This window comes from Alosa sapidissima, chromosome 19, assembly GCF_018492685.1.
Source record: "Alosa sapidissima isolate fAloSap1 chromosome 19, fAloSap1.pri, whole genome shotgun sequence".
NCBI lineage: Eukaryota > Metazoa > Chordata > Actinopteri > Clupeiformes > Clupeidae > Alosa > Alosa sapidissima.
In genome coordinates this window covers 26,674,100-26,699,089 of record NC_055975.1, presented here as the reverse complement: position 1 = coordinate 26,699,089, position 24,990 = coordinate 26,674,100, and the positions used below count along the sequence as shown (strand labels likewise).

Genomic DNA, 24,990 nt, shown 5'->3' with positions numbered 1-24,990 from the left:
TGGAGCTAAGCCTGTGGGTCGGAGAAATAACCTCAGGCTTTATGGCCGTCTGTGGCCAGATGGCCAGACCCAACCTTCAAGCATGAAATCCATATATTTAAATACAGAAAGCACAACTGCCCCGGACTAGATGGCAGAAATGCTCAAAGTCAAAGTCAGCTTTATTGTCAATTTCTTCACATGTTCCAGACATACAAAGAGATCGAAATTACGTTTCTCACTATCCCACGGTGAAGACAAGACATATTTTACCAATTTAAGTCCACAGACAAACATAACATTCAAGTAAACAAAAAAGTAAGTAAATAAGAGGGCACATATAATAATGAAAAAAATAAGAGCAGCAAAATTTGGTTGAAATTGTGCATAGACAGTCAATAAAATACTAGTGCAAAGTCAGGCCAATAAAAGGCTTGTGTAGTTCTGTTTGACCTAAGTAAGAAAGAAAGTGACATAGTGGTGCAAGTTATGTAAGAGCAGCAGATGTGTTGTGTTTTCAGGACAACAACAAGTTGTAAAGTGTACAAGTGTGCAAGTGTGCAAGTGGAGTAGTGCACGCGGCCATTGTGGGTCCAATGTCCAGGATGTTATGTAGCTGAGGGTGGAGGGGGGAGAGGAGGGAGAGAGTTCAGCATCCTTACAGCTTGGTGTATGAAGCTGTTGGTGAGTCTGGTAGTGCGGGAGCGCAGGCTTCTGTACCTCTTCCCAGAGGGCAGTAGATCGAACAGATTGTGAGCGGGGTGACTTGCATCACTCACAATTTTGGTCGCCTTGCGGGTGAGGTGGGTGGTGTAAATGTCCTTCAGGGAGGGGAGTGAAGCACCAATAATCCTTCCAGCTGTGTTCACTATGCGCTGCAGGGCTTTCCTGTTGTATTCAGTGCAGCTTCCGCCCCACACAGCGATACAGCTGGAGAGGATGCTCTCAATGGTGCCTCGGTAGAATGTGGTCATGATGGCTGGTGGAGCACTTGCTCGCCTGAGTTTCCGCAGGAAGTACAGGCGGCGCTGAGCTCTCTTCGCCAGTGATGCAGTGTTGGTGGTCCAGGAGTCTGCCCACTCGTTGGTGGCTGCAGAGTCTATTACAGTTTTTCTCGATCGTTTTGATGCCTGTGTCAACTGTGACATCACGTTCTCAAAACAGTTAACACCCGTGTCTGAACAAAAGCACTCTGGACAAAATGACACATTTTGCTTGCAAAAGGCTGTTACTCTCTCAAAACACTTAAAACATGCAGCAAAAGCAAATCTTGCCTTCAAACACTACAACTTGTTGCCAATTCAAAAACAGTCTTTATCAGACCATGCATAAGAGATTCAGACTTATGCATGGAATCTATACCACCTGTGAGAAGATGTTTTCCTTTTGTTTAGCATGGGAAAACCAATAGAGTTTAGGGCTTTTGAATGACACCTGTGTTAACTGTTTTGCAAAAGGGTGTGAGAAATGTGTGAACCCAATGAAAATGTGTGAACACATTCGCAAGAGATGACTTCTGCTGTGCAAAGAATGTAGTCATGAAGATCAAGTGGGTTCCAGTTTACTTAAGCAGGTAAAAGCAATCGAGAAAAACTGTAAAGGAAGAGGGTTTTTGTAAATACGTTCACACTTAATTTCCAATTAAAGGACAACTCAAATCTAAGAAAAACCTAGGGTCTATTTTTGGATGATAGCGAATGTAACGTTTTGTTGGGAACCAAACGTATGTTAATAGGAGTAGTTTTGAGTAAGACTGGAATGCATTTACAAGAAAATAGCATATAGCGATAGCCTTGGGGGGCAAGCCTGTTACTTCAAAGTAAATTGCTATTTTGAGCCTTGCTGCACAAACTACTGTCAATGGAGGCAAAAGAAGGATAGTTTGGTAATCGATATGTATGGCCTTTTTTCTCAAAAGATGGTGGTGACCAGTATAATAGTAAGGTCATGTAACATTGTTTTGGTCCCAAACAAATGTTTACACTTGTTATCATCCAAAAATATACCCTAGTATAGAGTGTAGAGAACACTATATGGTTGTGTGTCCTTTTGAGGAAAATAGCCCAGGTCACATACTGGTACTGCTTCAGATAACATGGTTGTACTGCTGTGTGCATCTTCATCAAAAGTATGCATTCTTTTGAGGAAGATGCCCGAGTCACTTAACATTCTGGTGTTTTCAGCAGGAAAAGCAGCATCGAGTGGGTCTTTATAAAGGAGTCTTCAGATTTGTATCCTCCAGTAATATGATGATGACATATTGAGGAGGACACAAAACCTACAGGGTTTTTTGGGGCAGTTGGGGGGGTGGGTGGGGTGTTCCAGTCTTTATTGTCTCTGAGGGGGGCAATGAAAGGCGCAGCATGTGGCATCCTTGTTCACCTCAGCCCCTCCACCCTCTCCACCCCCCACATCCTCTCCTCCCTCAGAGCAGAGTGCGGCCCTCATACACCCACGGCACATCTGTGCTGGCACCGAGCGCTCCCTGACACAGATAGAGTGTTGCATCCATAATGGTGACCTCATCCTTTCTGGTGAATAATGGATCTTTCCAGACACAGGAGCAAGGCGGGCTGGGGTTGTGATGTGAACTCTGAAAATGCACTTGACTCCGTCTGGAAAAAGAAGTTGCTTTAATCATCTTGCTGCTTGTTTTTTGTTTGTTTTTATTATTGGGGGGGGGGGGGGGGGGTTTGCATCTGTTTCTCTATTGGAAATGTATTTTCTTTCAAAACACAAGTGGCATATTCACCCCTGTGCAAGGGAACCTGGCTAAAGGCTAAACATCCCCCCATGTGGTGAAAGGGAAGGAGGTGGCAGCACGACCAGTACACAGTGGCCACAGCAGAGAACAAAGTACAACAGTGTCTCGCCAAGATTGGTTCAGAATAAGATTGTTGGCCCTCAATTTAATCATAGCCGTACTAAGTATATTTTGTGATGTATTGTACCCAAATAGAGATTGAGTTCAGATTGTCTTACCCAGTGTCCTACTTTTCTGTATAGTGTGGTGTGTCCAAAGTAAATAGCTTTCTTTGATTGATTGCTGTGTCACATTTCCCTAATAGAAGTATTTCATCACTGACAGCTGATGATGTACTGTAGCCTAAATAAAAGGCCACCTTAGACTAAAGCTTCCTAGTCAGGATCAGTCTCAGCAATTTTCTACAGATTGGAGTTTGTCTAAATGACTTACTAGAGTGTAACCAGAGAGGGTTAAAGCGGAGCGAGAGGCACAAACATTAGTAATCAAGTATCTTTGGTGTAACTATGCCATATTATGGCATTCTAGCACTCTAGAATTCTGTGGGATATCTTAGAATGGAAATATGGACTGAACATTCTAAATGTCACTCTTGAGTCTGGTTTGCCAGTACAGGGCAAAACTGACAAATGACAACCGCAAGTCAAAGGATTATTAATGACAGTCTGACGCGAGCACCCTAAATGATCCTCTAGAATTCCATTAAGTGTAATGAATTAATTGATTAGATCCAATTTGTGGTAATTTACAGTAATTTGGTGAAACATCTTTCACCTCTAGCTCTAAAGAGTGTGTTTGTGAGGTGGGAGTGTCCTTGAGCTCATGTCCTTGAGCAGTGCTGGAGTCAGTCGTGTGTGTCTCACCTGCACATGTCTCCCTGTCAGGGCACATCAGTGTGGTGGTCTGGCAGCGTGGTACTGTAGCTTCTTCAGGCAGCAGGACCTGTCATCTGGATGCCCGCCACTTGCTCACCTTTGAACCATCCAGCACATCACAGCACAGCACACGTCACACAGCACGTACAACACAGCACAGCACAGCACGTACAACACAGCACAGCACAACACAGCACAACACAACACAACACAACACAACACAACACAACACAACACAATACAGCACATACAACACAGCACAGCACAACACAACACAGCACAGCACAGCACAACACAATACAGCACAGCACAGCACATACAACACAGCACAGCACAGCACATACAACACAGCACAGCACACAGCATGTACAGTATGTACAGCACATACAGCAGACCATCTCCTCTCTTCACCTCTCCTCTCCTCACCTCTCCTCTCCTCTTTTCTCCTCACCACTCCTTTCTTCACCTCTCCTCACCTCTCCTCACCTCTACTCTCTTCACCTCTCCTCTCCTCTTTTCTCCTCACCACTCCTCTCTTCACCTCTCCTCTCCTCTTTTCTCCTCACCTCTCCTCTCCTCTTTTCTCCTCACCTCTCCTCTCTTTTCCTCTCCTTTCCTCTCTTCTCCTTTTTTCCCCTGTCCTCTCTTATTCTCTCCTCTCTTCTCTTTTCCTCTCCTCTCCATTCTTCTCCTCTCCTCTCCTCTCTGCTCCTCACCCATCACGCGTCCACTCTACAACATTACATCACGCCCTAGTTTCTCTGCTCACATGGACGAGAGCAGGCTGGTTGGTAGGGGAGGCTTCAAGCCACTGATTAAGTGTTGTTTATTCTGATTCCTGCTGTTCTACAGAGCTCTTTATATAAGGGTGCTGATTTGGTGATCAAAGGAATCAGCGCTAGTCACACCGTGGGGCCTTGGTGACTTGTGGACTGTGGAATGTGTGGCTTGGTTGGGGTTTGGACACCATGCTCATCTTAATACCCATCTTCAGTAGGTATTGACCATCAGCCTGCTTTTGCATCCCTGTGCAACTGCAAAGGTAGCTCTGAAAGAATCAGTGAATACTCGCTGTGTTGACCTTCGTCATACTGTATGTATTTACTGTCAAAGAAAGTCTTGGTCTTTGACCTGATTCAATAAACGTGAGATGGTGGTAGTGTAGATGATAGGGAGTCATCTGCCAGGAGGCTTGTGTGTGTATACTGTACGTGCACGTGCGTAAGAGTGTGTGTGTGTGTGTGTGACAGTCACGTCCCGGAGAGGTAGAGTGCCATGAAGACGCCTGACTCTGCTTGTCACCCTTGTCCTGCTGCTGTTGATGTTGCTGTAATCTGGCTGGGCCTGCCAACACAGGAAGAGGCCAGGTGGTGAGTGGCAGTGGGAGGGTGTGTGTGTGTGTGTGTGTGTGTGTGTGTGTGTGTTTATGTGTGGGGGTGGGGGAGTGTGTGTATGTGTTTATGTGTGTGTGTGCGTGGGGGTGGGGAAGGGTGTGTGGGCGAGTGAACTCAGGGAGATTTACTGTGCAGACGGGGGGGGGGGGGGACGGGGGGGTGATGGAGAGAGAAAATAAGAGAAGCAGAGAGAGAAAGGGAAGGAGGGAGTAAGAAAGAAAGAGACGTAGGAAGAGAGAGAGAGAGAGAGAGAGAGAGAGAGACTGTACTCACCACGTGGCGAGTGAAAGCTAAAAGAGTGATCTGCTCAAAGGTCGGCCATGTCCATGTCGCGGGTAGGGCTCAGATCCCAGAGTGCTGAGGTCCCAGAGTACGCGCTGACTTAAAGGGTCCGGCCTCGGGCAGAGACCTGACCGATCCCCCCCCCCCCCCCCCCCCCCCCCACCAGTGGACGCATGCATCCCCATTGTGTCCAATACACTTACTGCACCCACCACCGACCCCCCCGGCCACAGTGAACGAGTGCCCTGGTTGAGGCTCTGTGCACGTATGTTGCATTAACGTCAACAGTGCAACAGACCGTAGACACCCCAGGAAAGCCATGCAAAGCCATTGCAATGCTCTGCTCATGTTAAATGCACTGTGCAGCAGCATCTCACAATACTGTACATGTTTCTGATGTATGGCCTAGAATCTTGGCCTAGTTTTATCATATTTATTATTCACCATATACGGTGATAATATAATAACAGATATTATCCGCTTTTTTGGTGCCAGCGTTTTTAATTGAAATATCCAAGATGTCGTCCGAGCATAAAATGAGACAAGATATGTTACTTTGCTCAGTGTGAAATCATAATTTTCACAGCACCGTGTTGGAAGCCGCGGGGAGTGTGGATGATATTGGGTTTGAACCTGTTTCCACGCCAGCAGTAAAAACAACTCCGGTAGTAAATCAGGGTGTTGGCGGGGTAATATTTTACCTAGTGGCGACGGATGAGCTACGGCATCCACCTCCAATGTAGGAGCGCCCTCCACCAATGGCTCTTTGTAATGAGATCCGTGGATGGAGTCAGACTAAGGGATTTGTCAAATGAGGAGAGGAGAGGTTGTGGAAAGAAGGGAGAGGGGAAAGGGAGGAAGAGAGGATGGAGAGAGAGAGAGAGAGAGAGAGGATAGTGGATAAATAGAGGAAGGAAAGAAAGAGGGAAGGAGAGAAAAAGAGGAGATGGGAGAGGGGAGAAAGAAGTGAGACAAAGAGAAGGAAGGGAGAAAAGAAAGAGAGGAAGGAGAGGAAGGAGAGAGAGAGAGAGAGACAGAGAGAGAGAGAGAGAGAGAGAGAGAGGTGGGTGGACAGTGAAAACAGTGGGGAATAAATCCTCTTTGGGTTGTAGGTTTAATCTCTGGCACGGCGCTCCTGTGCCCCGCCATGATGAAGTGCGGGCGCACAGCCTCCATCAAATTGGATGAGTGGAGCAGCATTGTCTCCATGGGAGGGGAGGGGGAAGTACCAGATGCCATGCTCAACAGAGAGAGAGGGGGAGAGAGAGAGAGAGAAAGAGAGGGAAAGAGAGAGGGGGGGGGAGAGAGAGGGGAGAGAAAGAGGGAGAGAGAGAGGAGAGAGAGGGTCTAGTAATTAAAGGTACTTCATTCAGAAGATAATATCCCACTGTCCCCCTGTTCTGTCAGATGTGTGTGTGTGTGTGTGTATTTATTCGACAGCCTCTGTTGAACTCCTTGGATTTGTTGCATTCCACCCTTCCAGATGCACTTATTCTTTTTCTTTTTTCCACATTGGGCAGATAATGGATTTTTTCCCTCTCTGTTAAAAAGAGGAAATGCAGGATTTCTAGATAATCCTGCCATGTGAGGCAGCAACGCACTGTTTGAAATGGCCCCGGAGGAGTAACCCTTCCCAGAGGCCTTTGCAGGATGAGTCAGGAGGGTAAAATGGAGTGGGGTGATTTAACTGCCTCTTCCCGACCTTCGCGACTGTGCTGGACCAGTTGTAGATTCAGAAGGGATTTAATCAGATGGAAACATGAACTGACATTCACCTCCCAGATGACCTCTATCAGCACATGAAGGTCACCATGCCATTATCTCTTTTCTTGTAGCTCAATTGGTTTGGCACTAAATGCTTTCTAAGGGGACATTTCAATGTAAATTAACCCAAATATAGACCAAGCAGCATCCTAAGTAATGGTGACAAAATGGAGGCCCATATTAGAGGGAAAGCCTTGTTCTAGGCTATGTGCACTCCACTAAGTAGACAGGCTGGTGGTCAGATATCTGGAGGGAACCTCTGGTAACATGTAAATGGCTTTAATTGTTTTTTACATTGAATTTCGTTTACACTGATTGCAGGCTGAACGATTAGCCTAGGGGGAAGGGGAAGTCTAAATTTAGCAGTCCACTGAAAATTAAGCGTTAATATTTCAGAATAGTCATCAATTCACCCAGCTCTGGCTTACATATTTTATTTTATTCCAGTGTTGGGAATAGTTTCCCTCTCATCCTGCTTCAACATACAGCAAATGTAAAAATCTAAATTCTAATTCTAAATTCTATTTCTACATTATTATGTCCTTTATGTAAACTCTTTCTATAATAATGTCTAGAGGTTGCATGCCTGTAGGTTAACAAAGTTTTTCATCATTGCAATACATCACCATATGCATCCACACATACAGTACGTAGATAGTTGATGATAGTCGATCTTAGTTGTTTTTCTTTTGGTTCCCCAGTGGAAATATGAAGAGATATTTTAGCTGGTGTGGACAGGCCAGGATGTTTGTCCGTTGACCTCCTAAATGAATTCTAAATAGCACTAAGTCTGAATTCTAAACTAAGCATTTTCTGGTAGATACTAATGCCTGGTGTCTTGCCTTGCATAACAGCAGTGATTATCCATGCCCTCTCTCTCTGTGTACCCAGGACTTATTATTCACAACATTTGCATAAAACACAAGTGCTCAAATGATTGGTGCTTTTTTACCGTTGTTGTTTTTTTTTTGCTTTTCGACACTGAAGTGCTTCCATTTCGGAGGCCCACATTATGCTAAAGGGTGGCAAAATTGAATGCATTTGTTACAGCTGCAGGCTGCCTTGTAAGGGAATATGACAGGCGGTCCATCCATTTGCATATGGTGTGTGGAAACAGCATGATGAGATTCAGCAAAAGAGTGTAGACATTTCAGTTAGAAACCATGGCTTCGCTGATGAGCATAATATATTCTTTAATGTCAGAAATCTGGAGGGCAGCTTTGTCCACAGGTGAGCAGAGTTAGCGTCTGAAGTTACAGTAAAGTAAACGGCAGCAGCCTAATAGGCAAATGGTGGCGAGGGAACAGGATTAAGTGTTTAGGCCAACACCCACTGGCGGAGTCTGACGCGTGTCAAGTGACGCCAAAGTTTAGAACTCTATTACGTTTAATGGAGCAAAGCCCACTGACACCAAAGTTTAGAAAATTGTTCTATGTCTTGGCCGTCAAATCCATAGACGCGAATGTCGCCGCCAATGGCCGTTAGCCTTTAGACTGTTTGGCCCTTAGACTGTTTGTTTGGCCCTTGCATGTTTGGGTGGTTCTTCCTGCGTCGTCATGGCTCTCCCTCAGTGGATTAGCTTAGCCTGTGCCGCAGATAAAGCCGGTGTCCTCAGAGAGCAGTGCTTTACCAGATGAGCTGACCAGACCACAGGCTGCCCCAAACAAGAGGAGCACTGGCGAAACCGTGCGTAGAGGATGTAGCGGATTGTAAAAGCCTCGTTTGCCCCCGTGCGTGTAGCTTCTCTTAGGAGCGCTCAATTATTGATGGAGGGAATAGGCAGGGCCACGTCTCCAGACAGGGAGAGAGGGAGAGAGAAAGAGAGAGAGGGAGAGAGAAAGAGAGAGAGGGAGAGAGAGAGAGAGAGGAAAGGTGATGTGAGAGAGAGCAGGAGAGGTAGAGAGAGAGGGAGAGAGAGAGAGAGGGAGAGAGAGAGGGAGAGAGAGAGGCAAGGTGATGTGAGAGAGAGCAGGAGAGGTAGAGAGAGAGGGAGAGAGAGAGGCAAGGTGATGTGAGAGAGAGCAGGAGAGGTAGAGAGAGAGGGAGAGAGAGAGGCAAGGTGATGTGAGAGAGAGCAGGAGAGGTAGAGAGAGAGGGAGAGAGAGAGGGAGAGAGAGAGGCAAGGTGATGTGAGAGAGAGCAGGAGAGGTAGAGAGAGAGGGAGAGAGAGAGAGAGGGAGAGAGATTGAGACGTGCGATAGAGAAAGGGAGAGAGAGAGAGATACAGAAAGACTGCATGAATGAGGCAGTGAGGAAGAGATAGAGCGAGAAGAACGAAAGCAGACAGATGAGCAAGAGAAAGCGATGAAGATCAAGAACGAGAGGACAGAGATAAGGAGAACCGCTCGAACCCCAAGCCCCTCCTGCACCGTCCGAGGACACAGTCACCTCCGCCATGTGTCACCGGGGGAGGATTTATTCATGAGGACGCCTGTGTTCCTACCGTCACACTTAAGGACTCATCATGGGCTGCATGTTCATCGGAGGAGACTGGGAGGGGAGTCATAGATGCCTTGCCGATGCTCAGCGCCATTAGATGTCTGTCTCACTGAGAGCTACTTATCAGACTGCTGAAGCATTTTGCATTTATGGCAGTAGCTTGAGTAACTTGCTGTAGATGGGTTTTTCATATGGATGCATTAGAATGCAGTTCATGCTGTGTTGTTGTGGAGGCAGTTCATTGCTTTGAACATAGTTTGTTTTTGATGAATAGTTAACACAAGCTACCCAGTGAGAGGTACGAGTGCAGGATTTTGTACAATCCATCTGTGGCCACACGTTCCCTACTCTTCTCACTCAAATAGGGAGTGAAAGCGTCATATATTTTTCATAAAAGAGCACTTCAGAGTTTGTTCCATGTCCATGAAACATTAAATCTCTGGCGACTGGCAGAGGCAAAAATAGCTGCAAACTCCCCGCTTTTAGTCAACCACATGCTTCAGACGTCTTCAGGAGAACCAGTCACCAGCCTGTCCTCACAAGGAGGTTACATTCGCCATACCAGCTACGCTGTAAACAGACACCCTGGCTTTCATGGGTAGACCAACTGAACATCACATAGAACTAGTGACTTGTAAAGAATGTGTGTATGTATGATGCATGTACTGTACAAGTATACTGCATAATCAGTGATATATATTTATATATATATTTCTCTTTTTTTTTTTAAATAATCATCACTAATTAAATGTGTATGCTGCATAGTACCGTATGCGCTTGTTCTTTCTTTATTTGCAGATATTTGTTGTTATTAGTGAATAGTTATAGTTTATGTTGGCACTTGTTTTAGAGCATTTGACCTGAAAGGAGAACATTGGAGTGATATCATTTGACGACTGGTGCTGAGTGTGAACAATGAGAGGTAGAAATACAGGAAAAACTCAGTGGAGTACATCAGCCATAAATAACTTGTCAGGCTGCAGAGGCCGGCCATTCACTCTCCCTGATCAGCTATGGCTACTGAAACGGATCACGGGGGAAGTTACTGCAATTACTTTTGAGGGTAACAGACAGAAATGGCTGGTAATATTATGGATTTTCACTTCAGCGCAGGGAGGAGGCACCAAAGCAATTTGTCTGAAAGGCAGAGTGGAGACCTTCACACGTCGCCACAACGATGATGGCTAATCCTTTCAGTCTGTGTGTGTGTGTGTGTGTGTGTGTGTACTGGGTCAGGTTAAAGCACCACCTCGGCAGGGGACTGGGGTCAGCATTTGTGTTCGTTTACAAATAATCTCGACTCAAACTGATTCGCTGATGTTTTGCTCAAATTGCTTGGAGGATGCACAGCGGTGATCATGTTTAAAGTGTCATTTCAATTTATTCCAAATAACAGCCCAGTGAGTGGCCATTATGGAGATGTGGACTGTTGATGAGTAAGCCGCACAGTACTGTATGCTAGGATGTCATTGTTTTATTGCACTTCATCGCTCTTGCCCGATGCCTCTATGTGTGCACCCACTGGTGTTCAATAGGAACAAGCACCTCTTCAGCACACATAAATGAAATTGAAAAAGCTATTCTGTCTCTCTGTCTCTCTCACACACACATGCACACAAACACACACACACAGACACACTCTCACACACTCAAATGCACACTCTGTGTGCACACACGCACACACACACATGCACACACACACACACACACATACTTACACACTCACTCATTCAAATGCACCCTCTCTGTGTGTTTTGAGCCACTCTTTCCTTTCACATCTCATAAATTACATTGAAACACAGATTCTCACACACACTGTTTCTCTCTAGTCTTCTGTTCTACTGTCTTTAGAAGCACTCTTTTATATATATACAGTATTTCAGATTCTCTCACACACACTCTTTCTCTCCCTGTGTCTCTCTGTTTAGAAGCACCCTTTTCTTATGTACAGATTCTCACACACACTCTTTTCTCTCCCTCTCGTTGTGTGTGCAGAGCCACTCGTACCTGAGACCCCGGCGTAACCATGGCAGACGAGGCGGACATGCGCAATGAGCTCACCGACCTGCAAGAGCGCGCCGACCAGCTGGCAGATGAGGTACGTCACACACACCTGAGGGTTCTGTAAACCTGGGAGGGAGGCCAGGATAGTGGAGCCAATACACACACAGAAAATGCATACACACAAACACACACACACACACAAACACACACACACACACACGCACAAACACACAAACACACACACGCACGCACGCACAAACACACACACACACACGCACGCACGCACGCACACACACACACACACACACACACACACACACACACACACATATACACACACACACAGGCTGTAAGCATTGGCTCAGATACATATGGTTGGCCTCATATAGAAATAGCTTTGACCGAAAAAGAAATGGTGAATCACATCTCTTATGCAAATCACATGAGAATCCCCTCTGAAGCTCATTTGTGAAAGCGGAACAAGGATCATGGGGGAACCAGATAACAGCAAACGCTGGAACTGGGAACCGGTAGAACGCGTCGGTTCTCAACCGCAAGATAACAGCCAACCAGAACAGAGCTGGTCTTTATCATCAGATAGTCCGTCCACGCCATCTGCTATCATAGCCATCTGTATGACACACAGGAGGGTTATATAACAGTTAGCAGTGAGGCTCATGGCCACTCTGCTCTGCCTGTGTTGTGTCCAATGTGAAAACAAGTGGTCAGAACAGCCTCAGTGTCCCTGTCAGCTGCGTCCTCTGGGTTCGTGAAAAAAAAGAGCAGTGTCATGGACGCACTCGGGCATTAGTTGTGTGAGGCAGGTGATCGTCTGTCCCCTCGGTCCAGCTGAACCCGTCCACACGGAGGACCTCAGTGAGTCCACATAGCACCTGAGAGAAAGTGGAATAGAACATTAAACCACATATTGGAATATTGGACATAATGTTCTATTCCACTTTCTCTCACACTGCACTCTGATGTGATGTGATGTGCATGCCATTGTTCCTTTTTACCACTAATCTCACCAGCCTCCCCGCTCCAAATGTCATGACAGCAAAGACAAATCTTCTGCTAGTCAAAGTTGACCCAGGTTTTTTTGTTTTTGTTTTGTTTTTTATGTTTGTTTTGAGAGCGATCAAGAGTTCCGGAGCTCTCATCTCTGAGGAGAGAGATAGTCAAAGCTTTGTGCTCAGAGAATCCGCCCAAAGGTCATCTCGTAAATGACCTGCCCTGATGTACAAAAGGACGGATGTAATCCAGGGAGCTCTCAGTCAGGAGTAAGACTGAATGGAAGATGGCATTCCTTGCATCAGTAATGGGCAAATAGCACAATTAGCCAGACAAAGAGGGTGCTTCCTCTCCCCTGTATTGATCTTTAATGCATTTTTCATCTTATCCCTCATCACGGGCACAATGATAGATAAATCTTACGCCGTTTTTGTTTTTTTACCTTGAGCAAATGCTACTGATGTGTCCTGCAGAAGAAGACATTCATAGCACAGTCATTTTTAATGAGAGGAAAAGAGTCATCTTGCCTTTGCGTAGATTTATAGCCTTCCTTCCAAATGGCCGTATGAAACATTCATGAGTACGGTCCTCTGCTTAGAGGCCCAGGGCATAGAGCGACTGCTGGCCAAGCGGAGAGAGTAAGGACTGTACGTACATTGAGTCAGGCTGTAGCGCTCTGTGTGGATAAAGTGAGGATATTAGACTCTCAACCTCTTACCGGTCAGTTCACTCTTCTGACTTATGATATACTGCCAAGACTAAAAATATCCTCTGTGTAAAGAAGACTGTTTTCATTGGCAGTTATTTTCCACAATTTCCACAACAGCACTGATTACCTGATGAGTCTGTTTTGACACGTGATCATATTTTCTCAGATAATTAGTGGTAGTAATTAACAGTGGTAAACCAATAAGTGAAACATTTGGCAAGGTACTTAGGTATTTCCTTTTTTCAGAGCAAATATTTCTTTCACCTGCTAAAACATTTCACTTCAGCCTGTCAAATTAGCCTCATTGGTGTTGTCGTGAAAGTGCCCAGAGCGCAATGGAATGAGGTATGGCGGTATCTAGGTGGCCATAAGAACATACGTTTAGATTCTTCTGTTCCTTGTTAAAACTCTCCCAGAGGGTGTCAACCCTCTGTGATGTGCAGCTGTGCAGTTTCCTGTCTGAGCATCTTTCTCTTTTTCTTTCCCTTTCTTTCCTCAACTTTCTTTTTTTCTTTCTCCCTACAGTCACTGGAGAGCACCCGGCGTATGCTTGCGCTGGTGGAGGAGGTAAGACCGCAGCTACACAGCAACAGCAACAATACAACAGCTACAACCACACAACAACAACACAACAACATTACAGCCACAAACACAGACAACAAACAACAACACAACAGCTACAACCACACGACAACAACACAACATTGCAGCCACAACCACGGACAACAAACAACAACAGCAACACAACAGCTACAACCACAGACACTGAGAACACACAACCACAGACAACAACAACACAAAAGCTACAACCACAGACAACCACAACATTATAGTCATAACCACAGACAACAACAACATTACAGTCACAACCATAGACAACAATAACATTACAGTCACAACCACAGACAACAACAACATTACAGTCACAACCACGGACAACAACAACATTACAGTCAGACACCAAGGGAAATTGACACCAAGGGAAATTGCAGTGTTACAGTAGCAAATTCACTTAAATCACAAAAGCCACATATAATAAACAAAACTTGCACAAAAGCCACATATAATAAACAAAACTTGCACAAAAGCAGACAGAAAAGTTAAAACAACAACAATGCCTTGACATGTTTAACCAAATGTAGTGTTTTGATGGACAGACACATAGAGAGAAAAATAAAAAAAACACAGCTTAACTTTTTGAGCAATTCTGCCAGCAAATGATGCTAAGTGATGCTATCTCTGCTGTTCTGTGCAGGCGTAGTCGTCCCTAGACACACCACTGGGCTGGCTTAACACTTCACTTAAACATCTATTAAGAATTATAAACACATTCACAAAGGGTTATAAAGTATTCATAATGCCTCATAAAATTTGACGTCAGTCTATATAAATCACTTACACATAGTAATGGCAGCACTCATAAATGGTTTTCTTTGTCTCACCAAATGCTCATCGTGAAAGCCTCTGTGCCTGTTCACTGTTGCAATTCAGTCTGTAATTTGCAAATCAAACATCATTTGTTCTACTGAGATTTCTTGGATGGAGCTTTGGTGTGTTGCAATTTTTGCACTCTTTGCACTTTGCATTTTATTACAACATTCGCCATGAAATAATTTAAATAATAATAATTCCCAGCCACACAACTCGTACTCTGCCAGCACGAGTGTAAGAATGCTGTAAATGTGTAAATGTAGCTCCACAGATTAGCGTCTTTCTGTCGAGACCAGAGTGCTGCTGCAGGCGTCTCTCTGAAACTCCGAGCAGGCGATTAATATGCGAGAGAAAGCCACAGGTGTGTCAGCAGTCTCTGTTTAAAAGGGGGGCTTAGCGTTAGCGTGCCGCAGAGAGCGCTGTAGAATCGCGGGATTGAGGCGCTAGACGCTGATCAGGCCCTGTCATCTAAAGACCCTGTCAGTGCTGCCTTCCCAGAAGGCCGCAGGACAGTCTCAGTTGCTCGGGGGTGATGGGTCCGCTGTCACGGGGGGAAATTGCCTTCTCTGTTCTTCAAGCACTTAATTTAGCTCTGCCCACTTCCTTTATCACCATCATCTCTCTTTCTCTCTTCTCCCCCTCTCTCTCACTTTCTGTATGTCTGGGACAATTTCTCTCTCTCTCTCTACTCCCCCCTTGTCTTTCTCCCTTTCTCTTCCCTTATTTCCTCCTTTTTCTCTCTCTCTCTCTCTTTTTTTTTCTCTATCCATTTCTTCTAACATACACACACATACAGTCACAGTCTCTCTTACCCACACACACACACATACTGACATAATTTAAAGAGTTGACCAGGAGAGATTGCTAGGCTCATTCCCAGTATTTATAGAAAGGTTGAGGTGCAGACATTGTGTGAGTCTTTTGCCCCTGATGTTAAAATCAATAGTGATTCTCCACAGCTTTTGTCCTCTGTTAATGATAGCAAAGCACTCCCTGCCCTCACTCAGGCAAGGTGATTTACGCCCGCTTAGACCTAATGGGTGCATGTGGTAGGAGGACATCCATTAAATGCAGCATATGATGAAATGCGTGGAGTAGCATTGGAGTGAGTTGATGTAGTGTCTTGTGTCTAATTTCAAGCTTCAAAGTCATCAAAGTCATTGAAGTCAAACGGATGTGAAAGAAGCAATTTCCTCTGAAACAGAAAAATCTGAAAAACATGAAATTGAGTGTTAAAAAAAGGAAAATCAAAGGTGTTGAATTAACATGGATGTTAAAGAACCTATATGTTACGTGCTTTACATTCACAGTTAATTTACAGCTACTTTTAAGGACTCCAGTCCAGATACATTAAATAGTATGACCATAGCAAGCTTTTATGACTTGCTGTTGAGCACTCAAATGATTGATGTTCGTGGTCATGCTGCATGTCAAGACATTTTAATTTAATTTGCAGCTAAAGGTCAAATATGTTTAATTGTGTTTTCTCTGTCTGGGAATGGTGATTAGCTTATTCACCTCTGCCCTATCATATGAAGCATTAACCCGTGGAACATACATTGGATGAATAGCAAATGATTGGAGTTTTGCCAGTGCTGAATATTTTAATCTGTAGTGTGTGGGGGTCGAATTCTGCATGTTGACAGGTGCCTTAGGGAAAAAAGTGCAGGGGAAAGTAAATGATATAATTACAAACACACAACAGACACAGAAGACAAGCTCTGTATAATGTCAGTTTTCCTTCGCATGTGTGGAGAAGAAATAAAAAAGCTTTGTAGACGTGTTTAACCTTTTAAAACTGTGGCAGCGAGGTACCCTGTTCTTGCCCACGTTAATCCACTCTGCCTGATGGTTGCGTTTTATCATGCCCGCCGTTCCATCTGGTGGAAATAATGAAACAGTGAGGGATTGTGTGCTGCAAATGAGGATCATCTGCTTTATTTAGGTCAATAGAGCCTTATTGCACCCAGCAGAACAGCGGCAGCCATATTTCACATACATGCTCTGGAGGCATCCGTGTACAGCACGCAGTCGGAACATGTGAACAGCCACAGAGCAGCAGCACGTCTCGCTATGAGCGGTATAGCACTAGCTAGCTCACCGTATGGTGCCTACCACCCCCACCACATGTCCTACATTACTAAAGAAATGAAAGTCATCAATAACCTTCACTGCTTTTGACTTACTGACTGTGTCTGACTTTTTACTGTGTTCTGCTCTGTGAATCCTGTGGATGATTACCCGTTCTGATCTCTGATCTCTCTACGGTCTTGTCTTTTCTCTTCATTCTCTTTTGTTGTCCTTCCCTCTTTTGTTGTCCTCCTTGTCCTTCTCTCTTTTGTTGTCCTCCTTGTCCTTCCCCTGCGTTGCCTCTCTGCCTCTGCCTCTGCTTCTGGTGGACTAGAGTAAAGATGCCGGAATCAGAACTCTGGTTATGCTCGATGAGCAAGGAGGTGAGTCTCAATGGGCATGAGGTGGTGATTATGTAATTCTAGCTTGAGAACACGAGTAGAGTTTTAAAGGAATAGAGCAGGTAAACTGTCATTATACAGTATAATATGACTGGTACAATATTACAGGTGAAGGTACTATTGCTTAAGCTTGCTTAATTGCACATTTAGGGATTGGGACAGCAAAATGCAAGCCATAATTATGTTATAAATCATGTTATAAAATGTTTACATTATAGGTATGATATGTGCATTGATATTAAAGTATCATACACCTATACCATAAATATATTATACCTGCAGTGCATTTTAAAGACCTGCTGACCTTAAATCTGTAACTGTTCATAGATTTTAAAGTCAGCTTGGGATTTGACTCGTAAGTGGAGTAAGGAGTGGTGTGTGTGTGTGTGTGTCTGTGTGTGTGTGTGTGTGTGTGTGTTTAAGGGGGACGATCCGTTTTGCTAGTAATGAATTTTCCACAAGCTTAAGAATGGATCTCTCTATAATCCCTTTGGCTAAGGACACACACTCTCAAAATCAATTTGTAACAGAGATAATATATATCAAAACACATACACACACACACACACACACACACACACACACACACACACACACACACACACACACACACACACACACACCATGAAGAAGCCAAGAGGAGAGAAAATTAAAGAGAAATTCCTGTATACTGTGTCATCATCTGACAAGGTGTTGCTTATCTCTTAAGAGCTAAAAACGAACTCTATCCATCTGCTTTCCTCAGCAAATGAGTGGATTCTTGTGTGCGTAGAGGGGGACCTTAATTAGCTTATCAGTCCAACATAAAGCTGCCCCCTACACTTCCTACAAAATGGATGTCTCCTGTTCCTGCCCCAGTGCAATCAATTTCCAGATTCAGATTACCCAACTACCCACCCCCAACACACACACACACACACACACACACACACTTCAATCAATGGGACCCTACCACTCATCTAGCACAATTGAATATTTCCAGGAAAAAGCATGAACACAAGAAGAAAAGGATTATGTTCCAGTGCCTGTGATTAATGACTAATGATGTTATTGCTCTGATCTATTGACTTTTTTTGTTTTGAGAATAATTTTTTTTCTGGCAAATTTAACTTTCTCTTCAGAGATAATCAAATAAATCCCAAGTAAATGATGTAGTGTATATACCAACCAAACATTAGATCTTATTATTAATGTCTCTGGCACCTGAAAGTGTGGAGCATAAAGGAAAAAAATCAAACAGGCATTCACAAAGGCAGCCTCTAGTGAAACATCAGGCCCCTGCCTGATCCAAGCAGAAGCAGACAGAGCAGAAGGAAGTGAGACCTTAAGTGAGCGAGAGCTTACTGTCAGCCTGAGAGGAGATAAGATGTCCCTCCCTCCTTCTCCACTGACACGTTCCCTCTCCTCACTAATCGCCTCTGTTCCCCAGGATTACCACCAAACACTAATTAGCCCTCGCGTTTGTTCTCGAAACGACACTTGAGTAGCCCAGAGTAGCACACACACACACACACAATCACTCAACTGATGGATGATATCTCTGCCAGGTGCACAGGTTATGTCCAAACTAAATTACGATAAAGATTAAGATGAAGAACGAAGACTGAATTCTGATGGCATTTGACATTTTTTTTAACTGCTTGTGTTACCATGAACGGGTTGATACTAGTGCCAGTTTCCGCTCGAGCTGCCCTGAACAGGATTTGAACACTGGCCACAGCGAGTTGGCAGCCTGGCAGATGGGCAGCCAGCAGTACCAGCCACTCAGCTATGCAGTGCTTTTAAATGCCACCTTGTGCAGGATTATGACAAATGCTTTAATCCCAGTGCCTGTAGTTATGGCAGAGACAGTAGAGAGAGATATACTGGCTAATATTGAAGCTAAATTAAGGTAGGCTACAGTAGGATTTACAGTAAAGCATTGCATTTCAATAATATGCAGTTTAAGAATAGAATAGAATAGAATAGAATAGAATAGAATAGAAGGGAATTCAGTCTTCATCACAACAGTCGCTTTAGATACACTATACCCACAAGCAAAGCATCTCTATTAAAAAAACAAACAAATGCTTGTCTAATATGCTCATCTAATTGCCATTTCTACAGTATGCACACTACCTGGCTAATAATGTGCATAATAACAGTAGTTTATAGTGTACATCAGTGTTGTAGTCGAGTCACTATGCCTCGAATCCGATAGCCAATAACAATTATGTACACTATAATTTCTGTTTATATTCAGTGGGCCACAAGCGAGAAGCAAGAAATTGCAGGAACTGTGCAGTAATGCTATGATATCTGATCAGTGTTTTTACATCAGTAGGCAATAAACTGACATTTTTGCTTTAACTTAATTTCCTCCTTGTCCTTGGGATCATAAAAAGTTCAATAAATCATTTGAAATGCTTAATATAGCCCAATGCTCATAGTTTCTAATCCCATAACCTACTGTAAGGCGTCTAGTCACCTGAGTAACCCGCCATCAGAAGAATGCATCCATGTGTCCATGAATGCATTTACAGTATGTCTGTCACTCTGTCCTCAAACCTTTCGATCGTTTTATTCTATATTCAGCTTTTGTCTATTTGTGTCTTTTTCTCAGTCCCCTACCCCAAATTCACACACACACACACACACACACACACACACACCACACGCGCACACACACACACACACACACACACCTCAATCCCACACCCTTGAACATAGCAGGCTAGTGTGCTAGCGAAGAAGCTAAAATCCCCATGAGCGTTGGTGTCTGTCATTTGCACATCTCCTGCAAGGCTCCAGGCCATGGGGTGTAGCCTACTCACTCAGCGGAATCAATTTCCAGATTCAAATTACAGACACAAACACGCACGCACGCATGTACGCACGCACACACACACACACACACACACACACACACACACACACACACACACACACACACACACACACACACACACACACACACACACACACACACACACTATATATCCATGTTCATGTTGGCTTGGTGGCAGGCCTTTACTCTGATGCCAGCCAGTTACCGTAATGCCTGGCATGGACGTCTGAATGCTGGGCGTGGGCCATGTGCTGTCTTATGTTATTTCTCTAATAATACCACATGACGGATATATTTCATTTATGTTGATATTTATATGTATAGCTTTGTAGCCTCACAGTATGTTCACAGAGCATTAAAAGCTGCCATGTTTGTTTTAGTTGCTGGATATAAGATCCCTAGTGAGATGGCACATTAACTGCCAGAGCTTTCACGTTTTCCACACGTCCTTTTGATTGCCTGCATGTTCGCCTATCATCATGTGTTCAATCCAAACTAGCCATTTAGATGCTTTTACATTTCACAATTTTGTTTCCATTGCTTGTTTCATGTTTTTTTTTCTTTTGTTTTTGTCACAAAAGCAAAGCACCTCTTTTTCATCCTTATCATCCCCCTTTGTCCTGACCAGAGCAACTTGATCGTATTGAGGGGGGCATGAACCAAATCAACAAAGACATGAAGGAGGCCGAGAAAAGTTTAAAAGATCCGGGGAAATGCTGTGGAATTATGGAAATGTGTCCTTGTAGCAAGTAGGTACTGGTCAAGGGTCTGTCAGCTCTTGGCCCATGTGCTAGTGTCCAGTGTGTGTGTGTGTGTGTGTGTGTGTGTGTGTGTGTGTGAATAATTACTCCCTGTTCTTTGTCTCCTCTCCCTTGTTATTCTTCTCCTCCTCCCCCCGTTCTCTTTTTTATTTGTGGTGTTTTTTTTTGTGTTTGTTTTTGTTTTTGTTTTTTTGGGGGCGATATTTTAACTAATGTTTAATCAGAGCAACTGGAGCGCATCGAGGAAGGGATGGACCAAATCAATAAGGACATGAAAGAAGCAGAAAAGAATTTGACGGATCTAGGCAATCTCTGTGGAGTGTGCCCATGCTGCAACAAGTAGGTGCTGCCTGCTTGCCTGCATGCCTGCATGCCTGCCTTCCTGTTCGCCCGAAAACCTCATGAGAAATATGTGGTGGTCATGACCATCCATCCACAAAATGACCAGTACTGCTGCCTGCTATGGCACACCAAGCTATCCCATGCCATATAAAAGCCACAGCCGTCAGACCACATCATGCCATGCTGTACCATATCAAGTCATGCCATACTACCACACCATTCTGTATACCATTCTATATTATACCAAGCCACTTCTTATTACACCATGCCACGCAATACCTAGCCACACCACAACGTGCCATGCTACACTATACCAAGCCACACCACAACATGCTACGCTACACCAAGCCACACCACAACATGCTACGCTATACCAAGCCACACCACAACATGCTACACTATACCAAGCCACATCATACCATGCCATGCTACGCTATACCAAAACCACACCATGGTATGCCAAGTCACACTAAGCCATCTCATACCCAGCGAGCCATCTCATACCATTCTTCCTCTTCTCTAACCCTCGTCTCACTTTGCCTGTCTGGGCGTCAGTGATGGGTGTGGATAGAGGTGGATGTAGCAGGAGTCCTGTTAAACTGGTCCTCTGCCTTGGCAATAATGCATCTCCAGCCCATGCAATGCAACCCAGGCCAAGCCGTAGGCCTTTCCAACGTTGCCATTTGAACACATGCTGATTGCCATGCTTCAGTGGTCTCCTGACCGAGGCTGGGAACGCTTTAAATGTCAAACGACTTTAATTCAGGCAGCCACAGCTTTGTAATAAAGGCAGGCTGCCTCCAATCCATAACTTGCAGTGACAAGGTAGTGACGTAGCGTGTCACTTGAGCTTGTGCCCAGTGTGATGGGAATGTTCTAAAGAATTCTATTCTATTCTTTAGAAAATTAATGTTCTAAAGAATATCTGGGCTCATTAAATTCAACATCGAATTTTAGAAACTTACATTGTTACGGAACAGAATCTTTTGTTAGAATGTTAAAAACATTCTCCTCTTCCCCTGCTGAAAGGTTAAGGTTGGACACAAATCTAATCTGTTTGCTTGAGGCTACACTATCTGTGGTTCCATCTGACTTGCATGAGTGCAGGAAACCTCTGCTGTGCAGCCAACGTAATTTAAAAAGGGCGCATTAAATTGATAATGTGATTAATCAAAAGATGTCACCCTGTATATGTTAAAATACGGTAAAATGTGTGTGTGTGTGAGTTGTTTTGGAGATGAATACAGCCTTGAAGGCAGTGTGGGAAAATGTCAGAAAGCAGGCATTAGGCTGAAAGCACAAGAGCACAGAAATGAGCTTATAGATCTCACCTTTCTAAACAGCAACAAAAAATGCAAATGCATGTTTTTTATTCAGATGTATCGTATGTTTGAAGCCATTGCATCTCTCAGCAGGCTGTCAACTGAGGGCCTTTGTGAAAACGGTGTTCACGCAGAGCTTCTAGAGCTATTTCCACAAGTAGTGGTACATGTTGAGTGGGAGAGCATAAAGAGGCATTTCATCTGACTGGTTCCTCTTGTCTGCTGTAGCATTAGAGATCACCTGGGTCCCATTTCAGTCAAGCCCAACAACCACAGCTGCGTTTACAGAGTCATCCACCTGCGTCTCTCTCTCTCTCTCTCTCTCTCTCTCTCTCTCTCTCTCTCTCTCTCTCTTTATCTATCTATCTATCTCTATCTCTCTCTATCTCTCTATCTTTCTACAACCCCCCATCAACAGAAATTATCATGAACCGGTAGTCACTATCAATTTCCTTTCAGCTCCAATTCATCTGAAAACCACACCATTCTCAAACCGCATACATTCTAACCAGCCTCGAGTCTTGGACTACACAAAATAAGCCCTTAAAAATGCTAAACACGGGCATGTATGAGATGGGGTTTGGTGCGCAGTGAGCAGCTACCAAGAAAGCCGGTCACTTCTGTGATATAAGAACTACTGACGTCTTCCTTGGACTCCTTAGTTCCTTTTCATTATGCATGTTTTCATGTTGCACGTGTATTGGAACATGATTTGCATGGCTTCAGTGTTTACCATTAAGAGCATGCACTGTATGTTTCCAGAATTTCTCTGTACAAATAGTTCTCATGTTTGTATACACTGAAAGCAGAAGTTTGTTTTTTCTTTAAAGACATCTGGCTCAAATAAAATATTAATGGTATTAAGTAAACAAGGTCTGGTTTGGAGGTCATTTGTTTTACTCTAATTGCTAATTATTGAAAATTTAATTTGGAGCACACATTTTCTAAATAGAAAGAGCTATATTTAATTAATGGTGTCAATTGCTATATGTATATCAATATACTTTTTTAAAAAATGTTACCTTATTACATGTCTCAACTCCAATGTGTCCTGATGTATAAATGTATCATGACAGCAAATCTCCAAAAGGTTCTTGAAGTTATTGTCAGACCAGACCTTATTTTAATGCCTGATGGCATGGGGCGTTTGCCAAATGCTACTATGCTAAATGCTACTATGCTAAATGCTACTATGCTAAATGCATGTGTTTGTATGTCAAGATGAATCATTTAATGTGATGATGCTGTTTTCCTCCTTCTGTTCTCAATACAACCAGCAGTGTATGTGTGCCCCTTATCATGCCATCACCTCTTCCTGTTGTTCAGTGTAACATCTTCCCATCCTGTCCTGTCTATCTGTGGGTCCTCCTGTCTGCCTGTTCATCTGTCTATCCACCTGTCTGTCTGTCTGTCTGTCTGTCTGTCTGTGTCTTTGTATATCTACCATTGGTGGTCATTGTTTTATCTTGAGCATATTTGTTTATCTTTTTCGGTGTATAATTGATTTACTGACTTAAATATTCATCTTTGATTTCTTTCTTTGAGTGACTACTGGACTGAGTGGCTATGTTAAACTAAATCCCTAAGCATATTCTGAGAAAAACAACTTTTTCAGCTTATGTGTGGGTAGAAAATACAAACGCTGTCAAAGCAGTCTTTGGTAGACAGGTTGATGAACACTGTCTCTCCTCTCTATAAATGCTGTACCGTTACCCTTCTTTTGTATGCTATGCCTACCTGACCAAGCACACCTACGTTGTAGTGAATAGGCAGTACTTTAGGTTGTAATTACTGCTGGTAAGGTTGGCTGCATGCTGAATTAGGGTTATTTATTTTCAACACACTGTACTGGAGCAGATGAAGTACACTGACGGTCAAACTGACAGCTTTTTGAACAGTGAGTTAACTAAATCGTTTAGTTCAAAGTTGTTCAGATGGCTGAAATCATTATTTTACCACTGCATGGTCACAAAAAAAATAACATCGGTTTGGTCAAACAGTTAGCAGTTATTTTACAAAAGCAAGGTCCAGTAGCCACTGCATTTTTAATCAATACTAAGAAATCTCAGTTCTCAGTTATGTAGAGTAGGCTAGTGGTATTAGCATGCTACTACAATACTGCTCAATGGCACTCCCATTCATCTTGATGTGAATAGGTTATTGCCTTGAGCTGTGTGTATGTTATGTGGAGCCTCTCACTCACTGTGTTTCTATGTGTTTCGCAGACTGAAGGATCGCGGTCAGTCCTGGGCCAACAACCAGGACGGCGTGGTGTCCAGTCAGCCTGCCCGTGTGATGGACGAAAGGGAGCAGATGGCCATCAGTGGGGGCTACATCCGCAGGTGAGTAGGAGCTAAAAAGAGAGACTGCTACCAGTAGGGGGCGCTATTAGGAGGTGGAAGCTACATAAACAGGTAAATGGGGGCTAAACAAGAGACTGCTACCAGTAGGGGGTGCTATTAGGAGGTGGGGGCTACATCCGCAGGTGAGTGGGAGCTAAAGAGAGAGACTGCTACCAGTAGGGGGTGCTATTAGGAAGTAGTGCCGTGATGTTTACATATAATGATTTATTTGGCTGACGTTTTTATCCAAAGTGATTTATGTATATGCCAGTT

At 44.0% G+C, this 24,990-nt stretch overlaps 1 protein-coding gene across 2 annotated transcripts in view; it reads left to right on the top strand.

Moving 5' to 3' along the window:
• The window catches only part of snap25b (synaptosome associated protein 25b), a 32,017-nt gene that overhangs the window by 5,181 nt on the left and 1,846 nt on the right, over nucleotides 1-24,990 (top strand). Inside the window, exons 2-6 of one of the 2 annotated variants that reach the window (XM_042071345.1) lie at nucleotides 11,493-11,595; nucleotides 13,747-13,788; nucleotides 17,057-17,105; nucleotides 20,936-21,050; nucleotides 24,601-24,717. In XM_042071345.1, coding sequence (XP_041927279.1) covers nucleotides 11,524-11,595; nucleotides 13,747-13,788; nucleotides 17,057-17,105; nucleotides 20,936-21,050; nucleotides 24,601-24,717 — 395 coding nt within the window. In that variant the 5' untranslated portion in view covers nucleotides 11,493-11,523. Of the gene's footprint in view, nucleotides 1-11,492; nucleotides 11,596-13,746; nucleotides 13,789-17,056; nucleotides 17,106-20,578; nucleotides 20,700-20,935; nucleotides 21,051-24,600; nucleotides 24,718-24,990 lie in introns of both variants that reach the window. The other variant, XM_042071347.1, reaches the window with a different exon arrangement.